Source organism: Panthera pardus, unplaced genomic scaffold (assembly GCF_024362965.1).
Source record: "Panthera pardus isolate Hobbes unplaced genomic scaffold, ASM2436296v1 HiC_scaffold_15, whole genome shotgun sequence".
Classification (NCBI taxonomy): domain Eukaryota; kingdom Metazoa; phylum Chordata; class Mammalia; order Carnivora; family Felidae; genus Panthera; species Panthera pardus.
Window position 1 is genome coordinate 47,752,577 of NW_026526710.1, and position 23,038 is coordinate 47,775,614.

The 23,038-nt window shown below is 39.3% G+C and overlaps 2 protein-coding genes across 3 annotated transcripts in view; one reads left to right on the plus strand and one right to left on the minus strand.

Annotated features, from left to right (window-relative positions):
- The window catches only part of DSC1 (desmocollin 1), a 351,913-nt gene extending 350,384 nt beyond the window's left edge, over positions 1 to 1,529 (minus strand). For both annotated transcript variants that reach the window (XM_019465475.2, XM_019465477.2), the window contains exon 1: positions 1,431 to 1,529. The gene's annotated coding sequence lies outside the window, so the exon portion shown is untranslated. The remainder of the gene's footprint in view (positions 1 to 1,430) is intronic.
- Positions 1,044 to 23,038, plus strand: part of DSG2 (desmoglein 2) — a 50,307-nt gene continuing 28,312 nt past the window's right edge. The window contains 3 exon segments of the mRNA XM_019465471.2: positions 1,044 to 1,160; positions 1,162 to 1,692; positions 22,021 to 22,056. Coding sequence (XP_019321016.2) covers positions 1,059 to 1,160; positions 1,162 to 1,692; positions 22,021 to 22,056 — 669 coding nt within the window. The 5' untranslated portion in view covers positions 1,044 to 1,058.

Genomic DNA, 23,038 nt, shown 5'->3' on the forward strand with positions numbered 1-23,038 from the left:
CCCTGGTACTCAGCACTGTTCTAGGCACTGGAAACAGAGTGGAAACTAAGCAGACACTCTTCCTATATACTTAGTCCTCAACTAACTTAATCACTAACACTTAAGTAATAATATGAGAAAAGTCACTCAGCAGTTAAGCCCTAAACAAATAGAAGAGAACGTGGTTTCTCTCCACTCCAAGAGGGAGGGGTGCTTGGCAGCTAGGGAAGAAAGGGACTAAAGAGGAGATGCCAACTTACTGGATCTGAAAAACTGGCAAGATCAGAGCTAGGGAGAGAGGGGTATAAAAAACTGGGAAAGGGACAAGAAAGAGGGCACTTTTGACTACAGAAGGAACTCTGCTATTTTGTTTACAGTGAATGCCAAACTTCTCTTTCTAGTAGGATGTCAACACTTTATACTTTTCTAGGCACTTCCACTACTCCAACATCAAAAGTTCACGTTTCGTAGAAGCTTCCTAACCTGGTGCTGATTCTAGTGCCTCCGTTTTTCAAGAAGAGTTCAACTTCACATTTATACCTGCAATAATAATTAGAGTTCTAACAACTACATTTATTGAACCCGATGTACTATAAACACCGCAGAAGGCTTCACATGCATTTTCCGATTTAATCTTCACAACAGCCCTTTTGTGCTGGGTGTTGCTAATCCCATCTAACAGATCTGGAACTAAGACACAGAGAAGTTGTCCAGGTCACACCGCTAGGGGAGCAAGGATTCTGACCTCTAGTTATGCTTTGTGTAAGAGATTTTGTAAATCATATCAAAGAGTCCATCTTTTCCTTAACAACCCCTGGAGTTTTCTCCTAGCCGTTTCTGGTTAACAAAGAGTCAAAGAACTGTCCGTTTAGATCATCTGTGATTTTTTTCTGTGTCTCCTTTACCCAGATAAGCTGCAAACCTGCTGGAAGCAATGAAGAGGCCTTAGGCAGAGAGGCAAGAGGCCTTCACAGAGCCAGCCACCTACATCCTGCTCCAGAACCTCCTTTCCCAGAAGGCAGGCCGCAGGCACCCCGGCTGCAGTGGGGACGCGGCTGTCCGCTGCAGTGGGGACGCGGATGTCCGCAGCACTGTCTTCTCCACTCCACCTGAGCTCCGGGCCCGCGCACATTCACAAAGTTCTGGACCCCTGGGCGGCCTCGGGTGGCCGGGCGCGCTCGCCCGGGGGCCGGCAGGTCTCGCTCCGAAGAGCCAGCTTTGCCCTGGGGCTGGCGCCGAGCGGCTCACGCTGCTCAGGCCGAGTCCCGCCGGGTGGCCCAGAGCCTCCGTTGTCCCGGCCACTCTCCCGAGAGGAGGGGACGTGAAGGAGAGGACGGCGGGGCGGGGCCTGCCACCCAAAGTCCCCAGCCCAGGGACGTCACGGTCCCAGGTGCGTGTGCGACGAGGGGCGGGAGTCCACCGCGCGCCTCCCTCCTCCGAGGAATCCCCACCTCAGCGCCCACGACTCCGGCGGGCTCCCGGTTCCATTTTTTCACGGCGGCCGCACCTGGCACCGCGCCCCGGGGCAGGGCGGCGCGGCGGTCGTGGAGAACGACTGTCGGAGCGGGGGCTCCGGGGCGGAGCCGGGGTCGCGCCTGCGGGGACGCGGGGGAGCCGGCGGCGCCGAGCGAGACGAGCCGCCCCAGGCGAGGGCGCGGCGGCGGCGCAGACGCGATGGCGCGGAGCGCGGAGGGCGCCGCGCTGCTTCTTCTGGTGAGTGCGGGTAGCGGGGACGCGGAGCCCCGGGCGAGGGCGAGGGCGAGGGCGAGGGCGCGGGCGGGCAACTTGCCCGCCTCCGCCTGGGCAGAGCCTGGAGCCCGGCGCTCCCTCTTTGTGTCCGGAGGGTGGCAAAGGGCCGGGCAAGCTGCGGCGAGCTCGGACCTCGAGGCTTCGGGAAAACCAACCGCGACTCCGCGTTCGTGTGCGGACCTGTCTGAAGTTCTGCTCCACCGGCCGCCACGCTCTGGCCCCAGCGCCTTCCCGGGCTGTGATCTGTGGGTGTAGCGGGCCAGGAGGCGGGAGTGGCTTTCCTGGAGATCGGGGCTTTGTTTGCAGTCTTCTCCCTCCGACGGGCAACATGGAGGCAGGAGCCGGGCCTCCTTCCAGGAGGTTCGCGATGTTCTCCCCGGTCCCCGGGGCTGCCGCCTCGCGTCCGCCTCAGTGGACCGGCCACACCGGGGAAACACCTGTATTCTTAGACGGCAGCGACGGGCTACAAATAGGGTTTTCAGAAACCGCATTTTACTATTTAATTTTTGTTTGGTAAAGCCACGGTACCGTTAAAATCACCCACACACAGGTTTAACATCAAGTTCACAAAGTTGGTGTTTTAAAGCAATGTCCTGGTGTTAAAGACAAGAAACATATGTAATGGTAAGATTTTTTTTTTTTCCTTTTTAAAATGTGATAGAAAATCGAAGTGCAGGGCCACAGTCCAACTGACTTTTTGGAAGTTACGAGAGAAAAGGTCTTGAACCACTGGAAAATACTGTTCGGTCTCTGGAGCTCCGTTTCTTATGCTTGGTTTCTGTGCTCAGATTGGATTTTAAATATATTTGTTTTCTGTTTGTTAAAGGAATTGCACATGATTAAGAAATGTGCCTGGCTTAGGGGGTTTTGCTAAATGAGATCTGATAAAGTGACAGTTCTCCTAAGTGTGGGTTCATTTTCCTGAGACTTAAAATATATGTTCAGAGAGATGAGATATAAAATCATACTCAGTTTTCTTATATAATGGTTAACAATTTTTATAAACCACACAAGCTCATTCATTATATTAAAAGTTCTAATTTCCAAAAGATTACCTTCTCTATTCCAGAATTGCAGTGGGGGAGGGGGAAAATATATATTTATTTTTATATTAATATATTTATATATTGTTAATACTAGTTGATTATATTGATAGGTATTTTTTTCCTGTTTTGTGTGTGTATGTGTATATCACAGGGAAAAACACATGACTAATCCAATCTAGGGATTTCAGTGAACCCTCTCTTGGAATTATATGATAATTAAAACCTCTGGCACACCACTTTGTTTTCTCACTCTATTTACCCATTGCGTATTGTCGAAGTCATTGAGGTAATTTTCAGCTCAAGCTCATGTTGTTAATAAAACTTCTCTGCGGTAATTTAGGATTTTCTTTTTGGCCTCCAGAATAATAGAGCAACTAATACCCTCATTGTGACACCTCCTGGCTAAGGAGAATACCAAGCTAATATAGCACCTGGCTTACTCTGAGGGTTAAATATTAAATTCCTTTCACGTAGGAAAAGAAATTGCCTTTATCCTCAGATGGTATAACGGGCAGGCCAATTGAAGTACATTTATGGAGAAATAGGTAATAATTTACACATATTTTCTATGTTAGCAATCCAGTATTTTTACTCTCTTAGCCAATAGCCGAGTTCTTTATAAAGGGATTGTAATTAACTGAACTGGAACAGATTTTGGGGTATTCTTTGTATTTTCTATTATACTTTTTGTGATATAAATTTGAGTATTTCTTTTTGGTCAGTGGGCAGTGGACAGTTCAGCATTTTGCCCCCCAGGGTGTTTGAAATTCAAAGTGTCCTCTTTCGTAGAATGGAAAGCAATCATCTGCCAACTTCCTCAAGGAGTTCTTGAGGAAATGGGCCTTTCATAGAAGGGAATATAAATTGTATTCTGTATGGGTCAGAGTTCAGTTGCAGTGCTGATAACAATTCATTGTAGCCAGTTAAAGCAAGAAGGGATTTATTTCAGGGCATTAAGTTGATTGCATAAGTATAGGAAGGATTGAGGAAGGGGACTTCATTTTGAGTTGTCAGTAACGACTTCAAAGCCACACAGCCAAACCCAACCACTTAGGGGGCTGGTACCTTTCCTGTGATCAGAAACCAGCACTGCCACCCCCACAGTGTGTAAATTGCCAAGATCTAGATGCTACTTTTGCTGCCAAGTCCAGAGCAGTGCCACATTTACTAGGATGCATGCCAGCTAAATGTACCAGGACCCTACCTCTTGACACCCATTACTCTAGTGATAGACACTAGAGCAGTAATAAGATGGCTGCAGAAACCCAACTACAGCCATATCTCGGCTTGCCAGCAAGCAGAGAATACACATAGCTTCTACCTCCTTCTTTCAGATCTCATGTAAATGCTCACTGATTGAACCTAAATCATGTTTAGAACTTCAGCTGCAAGGGAGTCTATGACACGTGGTCGTTAGCTTTCCTCTGCAGTTCAGGGAGACACATCAGAAGGGTGATAGTGAGTGGCACCCACACAACTATCACATAGTCATTTGAGGCCAACTCTATCAAAATGGAAAGCAGAAATAATTTGCGAATAAAACCAATCTCTCCTCTTCAAGGGTTTTTTTTGTTTGTTTGTTTTGTTTTTTGTTTTTTGTTTTTTTTACCTGGGATCCACCAACTACCAAATACTCCAAAGGTGGAATTCAGAGGGTCCTTAGACATGGCTGGGAATAAATTACATATCTGTTTTTACTAATCTCTATCTGAATTTAGCATTTTTTTAAAATTATGAGTGTAAGAAAGACACTGCCTTAGAATTAGTGGTACATGGATGTGTGGGTGGCTTAGCCAGTTGGGAGTCCGACTTCAGCTCAGGTCATGATCTCACAGCTTCTGAGTTCGAGCTCCGCATCAGGCTCTGTGCTGACAGCTTAGAGTCTGGAGCCTGCTTCGGATTCTGGGTCTCCCTCTCTCTCTGCCCTCCCCTGCTCATGCTCTGTCTCTCTCTCTTTCAAAAATAAACATTAAAAAAAAATTTTTGTTAATAATCCCTTTGATTTACAAAAAAAATAATAATAATTAGCAGTACCTGTGTCTTTGTCACAATAGAATTCATAAATATCGTCACATCATACTAGTTATCTGAAAGTACCCTTTATTCTCATCACTAATAAACTTTCTTTTAGATCTAATTATTAATGTGTTGATAATGCAGTGCATGATATCACTGTACCACAGATTGGTGTTTCTTAAATTTTGACAACTATTTCAATATACGGGATTCATTCATAATCCAATGCTTTTTATTATGTAAATTTAAAAATAGTATTAGGAGAAAGGGCCATAGACTTCACCAGGCTGCTAAAGAGGGCACTTGGGGGAGAGATTTTCCAGTGGCTGCCTCAATTTTGCCTTTGACTAAGTAAGCTTAGTTTTTAAAAATCAAACAACATTTTAAGGATTCCGTGATTGCAAATTGTGTTAGGAACAGTTATATTTACTGGTGTATTAGCTTGTTAGGGTTGCTATAACAAAGTACCAAAAATTGGGTGGTTTCAAACAGAAATTTATCTCACAGTTCTAGATGTTACAAGTCCGAAATCAAGGGCTACATTCCCTCTTAAATCTGTAGGTTTCCTTCCTTGTCTTTTCCTGGTGTTTGGTGGTTCGCCCACAATCTCTAGCTTTCCTGGCCTCTTAGATACATTGCTTCTATCCTCCATCTTCACTTAACATCCTTCCTATGTCTTTTCCTATCATCTTACTCTACACACGTCTGAGTCTACGTCCAAATTTCCCCTTTTTATAAATACACTGATCGTGTTGGATTAGGGCTCACATTAATGACCTCAGCTGGGTTAAATCTGCAAAGACCCTGTTCCAAATAAGGTCACATTATGAGATATTAGGGGTTAGGACTTCACCATATGTTCTTTTAAGAGATACATAGTTCAATATGTAACAAGTAAGTTCAACTATCTATAAATTATAAAAATTGCCATTATGCTTAACGTTTTAATGTACGACTGGATAACAGAATTTAGAGTAAATTCAAGTATAATTTAGATGATATGTATTGAAGCCTGTAAGAGTAATCAGTTACATCCAGGGATTTTAGAAACATATGATTTCACATTTGTTTTTGTTTCTAAAAATTAAAAAGTTATGGAAAAATGTCAGCTCTTAACAAAAAATTCTTTAATACTGAACTTAGAGGGAATTATGATTTTAAAAAAAGTATGAGCATTCATTTGGGCTAAATTCTTCCCAATCATTAGACCTGATGAACTAAATTAAAATCCCTAAGGCTGAGGTCCAGAAATATGTATTGATAGAAACTTTACAGTTAATCTAATTATCAGACATATAAAAGAGTAAGAATTACTGCTCTCAATTTTGCAAAATAGTTTATTCATGGATGAAGCATGCCCATATTTATATGGAAAAAATTATACATTGAACAGCAATCGGTATTTTTTAAACTGCCAAATTGTAGTAAAAATCAGAAGCTTTAATTGAAATCATAAATGAGCTTTAGATCAATTTGAGCATGTCTTAGTCACAGCTTTTTTCCCCCTGTTTTTCAAAGTGCCACAAATTTTAATAGTTGAATAACACTTTTCAAACATATATGATGAGAGATTGTTTTCTCAGTTAAGTTTATCTTAAAGTATCAAATGTATACCACATATGACATTGTACTATTTTTGTTTATTTCAAATTATAAAGATTTAAAAATTATTTAATTTAAATTATTTTATTTAAATTATTTAAAAATTATTAAGATTTTTATTATATGCAAAGCTTAGGGATTAGAGTCAAGGAATCTAGAACACCAGTATTTATACCATAGTCTAATGGTAATATGGTAATACTCACAAGAAAAGAAACTATGTAGAAACTAACCAAGGTGTTTAGTGACACCTTGCTTGATTTTAAACAACATACCTGACATTGGGAGACCATGAAAAGACCAGACATGTTCTGTCATCATGGTGTTTATGGTCTAGTAAATAAGTAAATGGCTAATTTCCAATTGGGTTATAGTAAGAAGAGCAATGATAAAAAGAATAGACACTACTATGGAGCTTACAGAAGGAGCTCCAGCACTGACCATCCCAGCCAAGATCTGAGAATAATTATAAATTAATGAAATCTGAAGAGAAGAAGGGGGAAGAATGTTCCAGGTAGAGAAAAGAGCATTTGCAAAGGCCTGAAGACAAGGGCACGTGCTTGGAAGAAATGAAAGAGTTCATTGTAGCTGGAATGTAAGGCAAAACACCATACAGAAAGATGAGTACAGCCTTCCTGATACCAAGGGAAGCCACAAAAGACTAATTAACAAGTAAGCATTTTTAGGGAGGTGTTCAAATTATTAAGAAATTAAAAAGATGAATTTTGGTTGAGTCGGTCAGGAAAGGGTCAAGAAAGAAGAGAGAGTTGTTGGCCAATTGGGAACAATTTTGCCTCTTTTTTTTTTTTTTAAAGAGATTTTTCCAAAATTTAGGATGTTGTAACCAAAGACAGGCAGAAAAGCCCATACAGTACAATGGAGGGAGGGTGCAGCCCAGTAGGAGGATTGTTTTGGGAGCAAGTGTTCTCAAGGAAATATTGGGGGACTAAGATTTGAAAGGGGCATTTTGGTTGTCATAAGGCCCAAGATGCTACTGGTAGTTAAAACTTCCAATCCAGGGATGCTAAGCCTCCAGCATTCTTCAGAACCTTCAAGAAGAATTTAGCTACTCATGAATACCTATAGCACTCCCACTGAGAAATGGTGATAGACAAATAGTGAGAGATTCTATTCAGGAATTCATCTCATCTCTGTTCTCTTTTGAAAATGCAAATATCAGGACAACTGGGTTGCTCAGTCACTTGAGCGTCCAACTCTTGACTTTGGCTCAGGTCATGATCCCTGGTTTGTGGGATCTAGCCCTGTATCTGCCTCCATGCTAAGCATGGAGCCTGCTTGGAATTCTCTCTTTCCCTCTGCCCCTCTCCCCCACTAGCACTCTCTCTCTCTCTAAAATAAAAGAAAAAAAAAACAAGAAAATGCAAATATCTCTGGTTAATTGAAACTTGATACATTCATTCATTCAGCAAATATTACTGAGCATCTACTCTATGCCAAACACGTCTATGTCTCACATCAAAGTCACACCTGCATGGCAGTTATTTTCATCAGCTAAGCAGGTGCTGCCTGGCTGAATGGAGAATAAGAGGGCAAATTTGGGTGGAAATGAGATGAGAAGAGAGTTCAGATATCCGCTCTTCTAAAGTACCTCCATCCCATTACTCTTTCATGTTCCCCACAATGCAAACTAAAAAAATAGAATAAAATTAGGAGGAGGGTTCAGATGGCAATGTAGAAAAATCCTGATCTCACCTCTTCCCACAGACACAATAAATCCACAACTATATATGGAATAATTCCCTGTGAAGGGGACCTAGAAATTGGGTCAACAGAGCCTCCACAGCAGGGACAGCAACAAGGTAGGTAGAAGAGGACAACAGTAGTAGATATGGTTGCATATCTACAATGATTAGTTAAGGAATGCACAAAATAATAAGACATATAAATATCACATCAAAACCATAAAGCATGAGGTGGGGGGCAGAAATGTAGTCCTTTTAGAAAGCATTCAAACTTAAGTGACCACCAACTTAAAATAGATGGCTATGTACATAGGTTGTTATATATGAACCTCATAGTAACCACAGCCAAAAACCTATAATAGATACACAAATAAAGTGAAAGGATTCCAAACAGCACCAAAGAAAGTCACAAATCATAAGAGAAGAAGAAAAGAACAGAGAACTACAGAAACAACCAGAAAACAATGAACAAAATGGCAATAAATACATACCTATCAATAATTAATTTAAATGTAAATGGGCTACCTGCTCCAATCCAAAGACACAGAGTGGCTAAATGGGTAAAAAACATTAAGACCCATCTATATGCTGCCTACAAGAAACTCACTTCATATCTAAATACATACACAGACTGAAAGTGAAGATGTAGAAAAATATTCCATATACATGGAAACAGAAAGCAATCTGGGGGTAGCAATACTTAGACAAAATAGACTTCAAAACAAAGGCTGTAACAAGAGATAAAGAAGGGGATCACATAATGATAAAGGGGTCAATTCAACAAAAAGATACACCACTTGTAAATATGTATGCATCCAACACAGGAGCACCTAAATACATAAAGCAAATATTGACAGACACAGAGGGAGAAATTGGTGGTAAAACAGTAACAGTAGAGGACTTTAACACCTCACTTACATCAATGGATAGATCATCTAGAACCAAAATTAAGAAGGAAACATTGACTTTGAATGACACAATAGACCAAATGGACTTAATAGATTATTACAGAATGTTTTCATCCAAAAACAGAAGAATACACATTCTTCTCCAGTGCACGTGGAACATTCTCCAGGATAGATCACATGTTAGGCCACAAAACAAATCTCAATAAATTTAAGATTGAAATCATATTAAGCATTTTTTCTGACCACAATGGTCTGAAACTAGAAATCAACTGCAAGAAGAAATCTGGAAAAAACACAAACACATTAAGATTAAAACATGTTACTAAACATCTGTTGGGCCAATGAAGAAATCAAAGAGGAAAGGGGTGCCTGGATGGCTCTGTCAGTTGAGTAGCTGACTCTTGATGTTAGCTTAGGTCATGATCCCAGGTCATGGGATCAAGCCCTGCATCGGGCTCCACACTGATCATGGAGCCTGCTTGGGATTCTCTCTCTCCCTCTGCCCCTTTCCCCTGCTCGTGCACTCTCTCTCTTTAAAAAAAAAAAAAAAAGAGAGAGAGAGAGAGAAGGAAAGAAAGAAAAAATTAAAAAGTACTTTGAGAGAAACAAAAATGAAAACACAATGTTCCAAAAGTCTATGGGATATAGCAAAAGCAGCTTTAAGAGGGAATCTTATAATAATACAGGCCCACCTCAAGAAACGAGAAATTTCAAATAGATAATTTAACCTTTCACCTGAAGGAACTAGAAAAAGAATAAAGCCTGAAGTTAGTAGAAGGAAGGAAGTAATAAAGATCAGAGCAGAAACATCTTAAATAGAAAAGAAACTACGAGCTGGTTTTTTAAAAGGTAAAATTGATAAACTTTCAGCCAGACTCATCAAGAAAAATATCAGACCCTAAATAAATAAAATCAGAAATGAGAAGTTAAAACCAATACCACAGAAATACAAATGATCATGAGACTGCTATGAACAATTTACATACCAACAAATTGGCAGCAAGGAAGAAATGGTTAAATTCCTGTAAATATACAGTCATCCAAGACTGATCATGTAAATTGGTACAGCCACTATAGAAAACAGTATGGAGGGTCCTCAAAAAATTAAAAATAGAATTACCGTATGACCCAACAATTCCTCTTCTAGGTATTTCTCCGAAGAAAATGAAAACACTAACTGAAAAATACACATGTGCCCATATGTTCATTGCAGGCCAACACATGGAATTTGCCTAAATGTCCCATCGATAAATGGATGTGATACACACACACACACACACACACACACACACACACACACACATATATCAACTGACCCACTGCATCCCTTGCAGTGCCCTACTTTTTTGTCTAGTATCTTTCCTCCCTACTCAAAAGGTTTCCCCAAGATCTAAGCTTAACAGGTTTACAAACTGCGCTCTGAGAATTGCATCCTTCTAGCCATTCAGATTTTCAGGATCCTCTCACCCCTTCCTGTATCCTCCATGTATGAAGCATTGTCACGGATTAGCTGTGTCCTAATGAAGACCTGCCTTCTCTTGGGGCACCTGGTTGGCTCAGTCGGTTGAGTGTCCAACTTTGGCTCAGGTCATGACCTCATGGTTTGTGAGTTCAAGCCCCACATCAGGCTCTGTGTTGACAGCTCAGAGCCTGGAGCCTGCTTCGGATTCTGTCTCCCTCTCTCTCTGCCCCTCCCCTGCTCATGCTGTCTCTCTTTCTCAAAAATAAATAAATAAACATTAAAAATAAATAAATACTTGCCTTCACCCATCCATCCTTGTGCCATTCCTCTATGCTGTTCCTCATTTTATCTCCTCTGGCTTATTACTCTTAATGTTCAAAGTGTCACCTGCCTTTCATCTTCCACAGTACTGCCAGAAAACCTCTGCAGCTCTAGTGTTAGAGTATCCCTAATCAGAAGTTGTCGATGACTCCCACTTACAAGATCAGTGAAGAATTTTAGCACAACTTTTTGTCTTTATTTTCTACGTACCACTGTAACACAGTCTAGGTGCCAAACTGTCAAACTTCTTGTTCTTTGCCCTCCATCTCCATGTAGTGGCACATGCTGCCTTTGAATGGATCGTTTCCATCCTCCCGCAATCTGCACAGATTCTGCTCCCTCTCAAGGCCAAGCCCACTGCCACCTCCTTTCCTAAACCTCTCCTGAATCCCCTAGCAGAAAGTGGTTTCTGCATTTCCCCAGAACTGTTTTTGCAGTTGTCATTTGCACAATTAACTTTTTCTACCCTAAGTTATAGTTATTTATATATTCTTTATCTCTCCTACTACACTGTGAGTTTCAGAGCAGAATCTAAATGTCATTTGTCTATACACTAGCTAATTGTCTGGGACACTGAAGTAGTCTTTAAAAACCCAAGAGTTGGGGCATCTGGGTGGTTCAGTCGATTAAGCATCAGGCTCTTGACTTCAGCTCAGGTTATGATCTCACGGTTGGTGAGTCTGAGTCCCACATTAGGCTTAATGCTGATAAATGTGGAACCCGCTTGAGATTCTCTCTCTCTACGTCTCTTCCCCTCCCAACTTGTGCTCTCTTTCTCTCTCAAAATAAATAAAGTTTAAAAAAAAGAGTCAAAGCATCTTTCTATGTTTGGGAAAGCTAGAATAATAATGTGAATTTCCTTTGTTTAAAAAATATATTTACTGGGGCACCTGGATGGCTCAGTTGGTTAAGTATCCAACTTTGGCTCAGGTCATGATCTGGCAGTTCATGGGTTCAAGCCATGCATTGGGCTCTGTGCTGACAGCTCAGAGCTCAGAACCTGGAGGCTTTTTTGGATTCTGTGTTTCCCTCTGTCTCTGCCCTCATCCTCTGTTTCTCTCTCTCTTTCTCTCTCTCTCTCTCTCTCTCTCAAAAATAAATAAGCATTAAAAATTTTTTTAAAACATATTTGCTGTCCAATTAGTCATCAGTCTGACCTGAACTTCCAGATTATTGATTTAGTTTCATTACAAATTAGAATTTTTCTACAAAGGAAAGAAAAGAGACAAAAAATGTAAATTAAGATTTGCCTAATTTCACAGATAATAGTCCTGCAAAAAGATTCATACAACTTTCTAAAGCCCTTGATTTTCACAGTTTTTAATTTTGCCTTCACTTATTTGAGGCCAATTGAAAATGCCTGTTTTCCAGTTTGAACCTTGGAGTACACTGTTGCCTTACTGACAGACCAGTGCCATCTAATGGTGAAGAGGGACAGTCTGAAGCTCTTGATTTTCTTAAACTTCGGGGAATGGAAATCTGGTTTCTTCATTTTTTTAGTGTAATTTTCAGCAATATATTACAGCAAAAAGGTGGAAACAGCATCATTTTTGTCTATCAAATTATGTGAGATAATTTATATAGATTTACTAAGATTTTTCCTGATTCCAAAAGCATTCATAGCAGTTATAGAAAACAAATAATGATAAAATGGTAAAATATTTCAAAAATAATAAATGCTCAAGATCAGCAAAACTTAAACTAGAAAAGATGTAAAAGAGGAGGAAACACTATTTAAAGTAATCCTGTTATATTGATTGCTACTTCTAAAATGAAAAATCTTCTTGTGATAGAAATCACTCAGTTCCTGTATTTCCTAGTTTAGAATCTATCGTTTCACACATCTTTGTAGTTGAGGATTTATTATCCAGTCAACGAATTATCCAGGCTCATTCTTCCCTTTCCTTTGCTACTCTGGTTTTATACAATGGTTTTCAAAAGTGTGATCAGACCTGAAGCATCAACATAACCAGGAAACTACAGATTCTTATGCCCCTTGATTCACAGACTGATAACTGGAAATTCTCTGCTGGAACCTGGCAGTCTGTGTTTTAACAAGGTGATTCTGATGCCACTCAAGCTTGAGAACCACTGCTAACATCCCTATTAGAAAATAATTGGGAAGAAAAAAGATTAAATATTTTAAAAGCTTACATTTAATTACTTGTTAGCAACTCTGATTTAAAAAAAAATGTTTTAAGGACCAAATAAAATAACATGGACTTTTCTGGACCTTCAGTTTAAATGTCTATATCCAGGAAGATATAGGAGCGGTCTATGATGACACAAAACTCAACTTGAAGTAAGAATTCGCAATGTGACCTAACAACTCAAGGGTAGCACAGCATTGCCAAATCCACATTTTAAAATTTTGGGGGGCAGTTAATAATTCCAAAGAAAATATCTTCTTCTTTAAAGCTTCTTTAAAGTCATCAATATGACTCACTCAAAGCCCTATTTGTTACATTAAGATTAGCCCAAACATTATAAGAGCAGGTGAAAGGTTATGACAAATCATATAATTTATTACATTCAGTCTTAAAGTATGTAGTTTTACTATCTAAAATTCAAGCTCAGAATTGAAACATTAAAGTTAAAAATACTGCTTTTCTTGGCTATTGAGGTTTTTTTTAAGTACCAACTGTGAAAACAAATATAAGTGTATATATAAATTCAGTTTTTTTGTTTTTTTACATTTTTTTAATGTTTATATTTGAGAGAGTGCAGGTGGGGGAGGGGCAGAGAGAGACAGAGACAGAATCTGAAGCAGACTCCAGGCTCTAAGCTGTCAGCACAGAGAACAATGCAAGGCCCAAACCCATGAGCCATGAAATCATGACCTGGGCAAAAGTCGGATGCTTAACTGACTGAGCCACCCAGGTCCCCCGTGATTAGTTTTTTTAATAAAGCTACTCTAGGAATTGTCTTTAATGTATGGGTCACATATAAGTTGAATAAAATATTATAGACATTTTTAAGTTGGTATTTTCTAAATGAATTATAATGTTTAGCCATAAAAAAAGACATTTTGTAAAAACTACGTCCCCTCCCTCAAGAAAAAAAAAAAATTAAGCAAGATTAAGAGAAAGAGTATAGTAGGTGAAATTCTAACATAAATCTGACCCTATCAGGTTGATCAGAGTAGCTCACCAAAATTACTGCTCCACTCTTACTGCACTGGGTCACTTGAACCTAAGTTTATGTCATTACGGAGGTCCTGCCACGACCTTCTTGGGGCTACAGAGGCTAGTCCAGCTCTGTCTATACAAATAGAAAAATCAGGATATGAGATCATGGAAATAAACAAGTGGCATCCATGGCCCTAATGTCATTTTATTTCTATTAGATTATTTTCGCCAAAGCTGACAAAGCTTAGGAATGGATTGGGGATAAACCAAGGATCCTTGGGAGCAGTTTCTGGTTTTGCCTTCCACACAGTAAAATGGAGAAACAAAGAATTTTAACACCTTCTTCTTCTTTGAAAGGGTGGGTGAGAATGGAGAATAACACAGGTGTTTCTGTGATTATACAGGGGATGGACATGAGTTTGACTAACTGACAACAACAGGTACATGCTAGATCATCTCTGTTTGAGTCCTTAAGATTGTCTATTGACCACACTACTGACTTGCCAGAATAGAAATAAGCCATTAGAATAGAATGCCTCAAGTTTGGAATGGTGTTTAAACTACTTTGTATCCCTCTACATTTATCTCTCATAAGATATCTACTGGTCTGAGATATTAACGTGTAAGGAGTCACCTTACTATGGACTCAGAAGCATGGAATAAATCTTCAAGATCATCTATTTCAGATCAAAAATGAATTAATCAGGAGGAGATGTCATCTAGTGACTCATAAGTCCTCCTGAATTCTGCTTGTTAAACTCATAAAGGTGACTTCATAATAGGAAGTCTTTTAAAGGTGCTGACCTTGAGAACAAACAGTACATTGACTAATCATTTTTTGCAGTGATGTTTGATTTGCCCTCATGCCTCTGCCAAAAGAAAAATTATTTTCTTGCCAGTTACCAGGAAGTCCAGTTTGACAAGATGAGTAGGATCCAGTGGTAAAAATAAAAACTTTTTTTTTTTAACTTTAGTAAATTGGAAACGCTTTTGAAGGATTTTTATGGTTTATATAAAAATACGACTTCTTTGGGTGCAAAGACTAGAAGTTTATTTTTCCTTTTCAGTCTTTTTTTTTTTTAAGTTTATTCATTTATTTTGAGAGAGAGAGTGCGTGTGAGCAGGGAAAGGGCAGAGAGAGGGAGAGAGAGGGAGAGAGAGAGAATCCCAGCAGGCTCTTCACTGCTAGAGCCTGAAGCGGGGCTCAAACCCTCGAACCGTGAGATCATGACCTGAGCCTAAGTCAAGAGCCAGATGCTTAACCGACTAAGACACCCAGGCTCCCCTCTCTTCAGTATTAAAGGCATTTTGCACATGAAACTTTTCTGTCGCCAAGTTCCTGTGAGAAAAAAACTATAGATTTCATACTTGGGAGAAGCCATAATGGTCATCTCGTCCAGGCATTCTTGTGATGCTTGAAACCCTTTTACCACATCCCCACAGGATGTCACTTAAACTTACAGAGCTGGAAATGTTCAAAGGCAAGTGAGAAGAAGTAGGAATGGAGGACAGAAGTCAGAATGTCAGTTATTCCACTTACATTGCCTGCAATTTGGAAATTTGCATAAATCCATGGTCTCCTGAAATTTGTATGACCTTCTTGGTTAGGTATTATAGTAGCTTCCTATCAAAGACACGTGGTCTAAATCAAGGTATTTCAACCCCAGCATTTTGTCATTTGGAGCCAGATAATGCTTTGTTGGGGGAGCCTATCCTGTGCATAATAGGATATTGAGCAGCATCTCTGGTCTCTACCCACTAGATGCCGGTAGCACCTCACCCTGGTTTGACAACCTCCCTGCCCTCCACACTCGTTTCAAAACCAAAAATGTCTGCAGATGTTACCAAATGTCCCAGATGGCTCCAGGGTGGGGGAGGAAGTTGTATATGAAATCCCCCCCCCCCCCCGAGAACTGCTTGTACAAATTAAGGAAGTGCTCTGGAAACATCCAGATTATTTACTTGGAGTAAGTAGAAAGGAGTAGTTAAGATCTTAACTATTTCCTTAATCAAATAAGCAGTCTCACAATTAACAAAATGTTAGTACAATTCTCTTGGTTTTTTTGTTGTTTTTTGTTTTTGTTTTGTGCAAGTGTGGAGCAATTATTTCAGTCCATCATATTTTATTAAGTGTCTGTGAGAACAGGCTACTGCTGTAGGTGCTATAAAAATGCAGATAGCATTTACATAACTATTTGTAGAACTATTCCGTGACACCCTCAGTTTTAAGATGCACATCAATTTTTGTACCTTTTTCTTATAACACAAGAAAAAATATACAAATCACAAGTGTACTGAACTGCTATATTTTCACAAACTGAACATAGCATAGGATCAGCAACCAGATTAAGAAACAGGACGACCAGCACCCAAAAGCCCTAACATCATCTCCACTGACTCACTTCCCTCTTGCAGCATCAACCTGGATTACTGATACCATTCCTCCCCCATGCCTGACCCTTCCATTTGCCAGAAGGTCTGCCTGACTTACTCCCCCATTCCATTCCAGTCTCTATGAAGATAGAATCTCTTCTGAGAGCCTCCTCACAGTCCTAAATCATTCTCTACCACCCTGTCCCTGCTTTAATTTTCTTTACAGCTATCACAACCTATTTTTGTCTGTCTCTCGAACAAGTAAGAATCCAAGAGGATAAGAACATACCATAGCATATTGTAGAAGCTCAGGAAATTGAAGGCATGAATGAATCCAAATTTCAGAAATTTTAAGGTGAAGAAAATGCAAATCATAGAATTAAGAAAATACCATCATAGTTCTATTTACTGAATGCCTGCTATATGCCAATCACTGCAATAATCACTCTTATATGTTGTATCTTTCAATATGCACTATAACCCTGCAATATGTGCTTTCAGATTCAAGTAACAAAACCCAACTGAAAGTAGATTAAACAAAAATAATGTTCAATATCTCTAAAAAATGGTCCATAGATGGGGTGGTCCCAGTTTTGACCAATTTTTTACCTCAGAGATGTTATGGTTTCAGTTTGGTTTCTCTTGTCATTTTATTAGCTCTCTCCTCGTGGTCACAGATGGCTCTAGCCATTCCAAATGTCGTGTCCTTGCTCAGCAATCTCCAGAAGAAAGTAAAAAGAGAGGCTGTGCATATACTTCTCTTCTTATCAAAGAGGAGAGTCATTTCCAGGCTCTCCAGATATCTCATTGGCCAAAATTCTCTTCTACATTGTTCTAGGTTGAATGTTTGTGTCCTCCCACCCCACCCCCGATTCCTGTGTAGATGCCCTAACTCCCAAAGTGATAGGATTAGTGCCCTCACAAGAAGAGACAAGAGAGCCCAAGCTCAAGCTCTTCCTCTTCATGTGTGGACATAGCAAGAAGGCTGCTGTCTGCAAGCCAAGAAGGGAGTCCTTATTGGGAACTGACTTAGCCAGTACCTTATGTTGGACTTTCCAGCCTCCATAACTCTCAGAAATAAATTTCTGTTGTTTAAGCCACCCAATCTATAGTGTTTTGTTATGGCAGCCTGACCTGACTAATACACACATTTACGCATAAACTAGTCACCATCGAAGTGAAGGAGACTATGACGCTTTGGCATATACCAATCATTACTCAGCTCCATCACCTGGGCAGCGTCTACCTGCTACCTGAACAAAATGGGGTTTTGTAAATGCTAAAATGAGAGGAAATGACAATTAGCTATACAATTGAAAATGTCTGCCACAGACGTATTATTAATTCTTATGTTACACATAAGGAAACAAATTAAAGCAATTTATTGAGCAGAATCAGGATTTTAATCTAGGTATGACTGTTTCCTAAGTCATGCACTTTGCACCAGCTGATACTGCTTGTCAAAAATAATTACAACAGAGTCTTTTCTGTAATAACAAAGTTAGGAAAAACTCTGTTTTTATGATTCACCTGAAAAAGGGGCTGAGGAGACTGGGAACATTTTCATAATGGGTGTGCTACATCTCTGTCCAGATCTTGGCTTCTTAATACCATTCCCCCCTATTAGAATTCAGGGCTATTTGGAGAAATGGCTCATTATAAAGCTGAAATAGGAGAAATAGAAGATGGCCCTGGAACATCTTGTGATGCTAGATAGTAAGGGAGAGCTCAAAATACAAAAAGGTGGGAACATGTCAAACATAGGAACAGAATCTAACCTGAAAGATCTTCCAGTGCCCAAAGCTGGAACTATTTGATTTGAACCACAAAATTAATAAAATAGTATTGGTTTATAACCCACAGAATAAAATAAATATGCATGAGTCCATACTGATATAAATGATTAAATGGATAAACAAACGAGGGAAGAGGAAATGAAGCTTTTCTGCCAAAGAATTCCATGTAATATGTATACGTGCCTCTCTCATAGGAAGTGAGGCTTAATCTCTCTCCTCCCCCAGTCCCCACCCTAAAGGAGAGCTAGACTTAGTGACTCACTTGCAAGGAATAGAGTACAGAAAGGGAAAAGTAGAACTTCACAGTGGAGAAACCTGCAAAGGCTACCTTAGCCAACAACGTCATATGGCTATCCTGTACCCCTGATACAAGGTGATGAAAAGGGCACTTCACCATCCATGGTGTTCTTTCCAAAAGCACATCACCCTGGTCTGATCGTGAAATAAATCAACAGATAAAACCAAATTGGAGGACATCTTACAGGATATTTGGCCGGTATCAAAACTGTCAGGATCATAAACAGGGAAAGACTGAAAAACAATCACAGACCAGAGGAGATATTCCAGTTGTAGTATGGGATGCTACCTGGATGCTGGAACAGAAAAAGGACATTAAGTCTGGAATTTAGCTAACTCTACATTCTATAAATATACCAATGTCAGCATCTTAATTTTGACAAGTGTACAGTAGCTATTTAAGAAGTCAGTGGGGAAAATGGGTAAGGGAACCCTGCACTATCTTTGCAACATTTATGCAAATCTAAAGTCATTCCTAAATCTCAAAAAAAATCTATTTTTAAATTTTTTTAATGTTTATTTTTGAGAGAGAGAGAGAGACAGCACGAGCAGGGGAGGGGCAGAGAGAGAGAGAGACACAGAATCCGAAGCAGGCTCCAGGCTCTGAGCTGTCAGCACAGAACCCGACGCGGGGCTCAAACCCACAAACCCACAAGATCATGACCTGAGCCAAAGTCGGATGCTTAACCCACTAAGCCACCCAGGCACCCCTTAAAAAAATCTATTTTTAAGTGTGTGCTAGCTAATTGAAACTAAGTATTGCTTTGAGTGTTCATTGTACCATTCACTGTACTTTTGCATATATTTTCAATTAAAAACTTAATGTTAAATTCATGAAATAAAAGATTCTCTGCATTCAAGATATCAGCAATCAGGAATGACAAAGTTTCTTGTGTTAACTACTGAGACAGTAGTAAATAAGGCAAACTTCATGTCTTTGATCCTAAATGAACAACTGCTACTCCTATAACATTCTACGCTTCTTGCTACTCAAGAACTGACAATGTCAGAATCACCTAAGAGTTAGTAGAAATGCAGGGTATAAGACTGAACTGCATACCTGCTGAATTGAAATCTTTATTTTTAACAAGATCCCTGGTGAGCAAAATGCATGTTAAAGTTTAAGAAACACTGTTTATAACCATATGATTGTCTACATTTCTTACAAATAACATCTAAAAACATCTAAAAAGTACATTCCAGGAAAAAAAAAATATCAATGAAGAAATACTCTCATAAAGAGTTTGCATTTGAATAGAGAACTATTTTTATTTATGTACTAATGATATTTAGGATGATAACGTTTAATAAAATAACATGTAACTATTATACCTTTTTTGCTAGACCAAATAAGAGTTTAGGGAAGAATAAAAGTGGTAACTTTTTTATCAATCCCTCAATATGGCCAGTACAAAGTAAAGAAATCAATGGTTAGGCAAGGAAAACATTACATTTTAAGAGTGTCTCCTGATGATGTGACACTGAGGAATCTTGGATCTAGTCACTATTCTTCCCTTTCAAAAATTCCCACCAGAGAAACATGCAGAGAAGTATAATCCATTCAGCATTGCTTTTGCTTGTTTTTCATACCGTGCCACCTTTGAAAATACATGAACCTGGGGAGCATAACTTTGAGTAGAGATGTCTGTGGCATTCCTAGCCAATAATAGAGAGGATGAGGTGAGGAAGAAATAATATATCTGGCCATAAAATCGAAAATTAGCCGTGGTTGTTTGTCTGCCCCAGAGAAGCTCAGACTAGAGACTGAGCATCCTGGAATTTCTCTTTGCAGGGGTAGAGATAAGAACATGTCGAAGGTAGAGGAAAGAAAGAAAGATGAAGGATCCACATGTAGAACAGACCCTGCAAGGAGCCTTCAAAGAGATGTGAATAGGTGAAAGAGACCTAGAAATTTCGAAGAAAGCCTTATTTTCCATGATTTATCACCAAGGCCTTTGTGGACCCATGTGACCTGAGATGTAGATGAGAAAAGGCAAACAAGACCAAGAAAATCCAAATTGAAGGCAGATTACAATGAATTAATGCACAAATGGAAGGTGGGGAAGTGAAGGCAATAAATATAGACAATTTCAGCTTGGAGTCATAGTACAAAAAAGAATATGTAGCAGATTAAATGTTAGCAGAGACAGGGACAGGTAGAGAAGATCTTAATATATTTGGCTAGTCAACGGGAAGGAAATAAACATGTTTGATTAGCCAGTGATGAGTGAAGATAAAAAAATTAGTGGAAGGAGCGAGGTTCTTGAGAAGATAAATGTAGGAGAATAAGTAGAAAAGGTGAAGATAAATCACACAGACGATGTTTGACTTTGGAAGGGCATCAGGACACCTCTGTCTTGGAGAAGGCCGGGAAGGAAAGGAGAATTGAAGATACAATATCAAATGAGAAGGGGGGTGATCTAAGAGTGAATGCGTTCAGAGGTGTGGGTCTGTGTGGTTGGGGCAGTCTCCTGAGGTTCAGAATGGTATTATAGGGCCACTATAAGAGAAACAAAGATAAGGCAACTGTAAAATGTATAGTCTAAATGAGCACACCTTTGAGAGTGAATGGGTCATAACAGTCGGGGTGCCAGTACAGCAGGTGTCATCCAGACTCTCCTGGGCAAATGGAAACATATGGTCACCCTAGAAAGGAGCCTCCACCCCTGAGGAGGGAACAGCTATTAGAGAGTGAATGGATGTGATGGATCCATTCAGCCTCCATGGCCTTGTCTACCAGTTTTGCCAGTACAGGGTCAGAATCAAAGAGAATAATGAGCTTACAGAGTTAGTGAAAAGGTGATGCAGGAATGTTAGAAAGTCAAGAGAATGAGGGGTCGCGGAGTCATTGACAACATCTTTGGAATGGCTGGCAGTAATCTACTAGCATTGCCTAATGTTGGGGACGTTCTCAATCCACTAGCCTCATGTGGATAGTGAGCAAATGAATTATTAATTTCAAATAATTTAAATTTAAGTGTAAATAGCCACGTGTGGCTATCACGTGAGAAAGAACTGGTCTAGAGTAAGCCAAGGGATAAATGAAACCAAGAGATTAATGGACTATAAAGAAAGGACATTAAAAGTCAGAAGGATAGGAGTTTATTGGGCAGATTTTAGAGTAACTGCAACTATATTTACTTCTGTGTGATGATGAAGCCCAAAGTGTGACAGTGCTTGATAAGAACCAAAGAAAAGGGTTTGGGGGACCTAGGTGTGAAGTCCAAACATGGGCAGTCGTGTGGGTGACCCTAGGGATGATGGGAGTTAGCTGGGCCACGAGTAGAGGGTGCATCTCATACTAAAGGCCTTGAGGAAAGTTATGTGCATACCTGAGAACATGAGATGAAGAGTTCCTGTTTTGGTTCTTCAGATATTAGTTGTGTTCTGAGTTTCCTGGAGGAGGCAGTGTGGATCAAAAGAATGTAGATTCCTCTCTCTAGCCCTGGTTGTGGCAGGGAGGCAAAGGGGAAAATTAAAATTTGTTTCCTTTTGACAAAGGAGGATAGTAATGGTGGTGGTTAAACCTGTTTTAAATATCTATAATGTGTTAGGTGGTAAGTTATTAATTAACAAGGGATTTATACTGAATTGAGTGATAAATTATATTAAACAATAAATAAATAATTTTATTTTCCAGATCTGCTTTAACTTTGGAAATGGACTCCATTTAGAGGTAAGGAACCGAGGGGATTATTTCTGTCTTTTGGACTCAGAGGCTTAATTTCATGGAAGACAATTTGGCTATGCCGTACCAGATTAAAAATGCACACTCCCTGTGCTCGCTTTGGCAGCACATATATTAAAAATGCACAGTCCCTTACACCTAACAATTCCCACTCTATCATGTGCACAGGAACATATATCCAGGGATGTTCAATGTAGCATTTTTGTGACAATCTAATTGTTCGTTAATAGAATGGTAAAACAATTTACGGTACATGAAGAATCTCCATGATGAGGTACTGAATGAAAAATCAAGGGGCAGAGTAAGATGCAGAGTATAATTCCATTTTTATAGGATGAAGAGCTTTATACATGTGCAACTGTATGGTCATAAGAAAAAATCATAAAAGATATTCATTAAGCAATTAACAGTGAATACTCTGAAGTATGAGAAAAAATAGAATAAAGTTTTAATAGTTTTACATTATGAACTTTAATGTTAATTTATTGTTTTATTACATAATTTAATTTTTTAAGTTACAGAAAAATTTTTCAACGGCAAAAAAAATCAATGACCTAGTGATAACCAGTGTCTGAAAAAAATACTTGTTATGTAGAGCAACAAAATAAATAAAATGATAAACCTAGTACAATAATCCTATCTGATCTTAATATACTAGGTCAGCTGTGTTGAAATTTTCCTTGGATAAAATATTTGTCTATTAAAGCCCAACTGAAAATATATAGAATAAATCTTTTCTACTTAAGGTTCTGAAAACAAAAGATGGGCAATTTAACTCTTTACTTCATGCTTTAAACAATAAATTCATTAACTGACACTTTCACTCTATTTTAGTTAAATTGATACCACAGGTTAGTTACTAAGATTTAGTTTCAAAACATTTAATAATTCATTTCTAAACTGTAAGCCACCACAGAAAAATTAAACTTCATTTTCAGTAAAAAAAAAAAAAAAAAAAAAAAAAAAATTT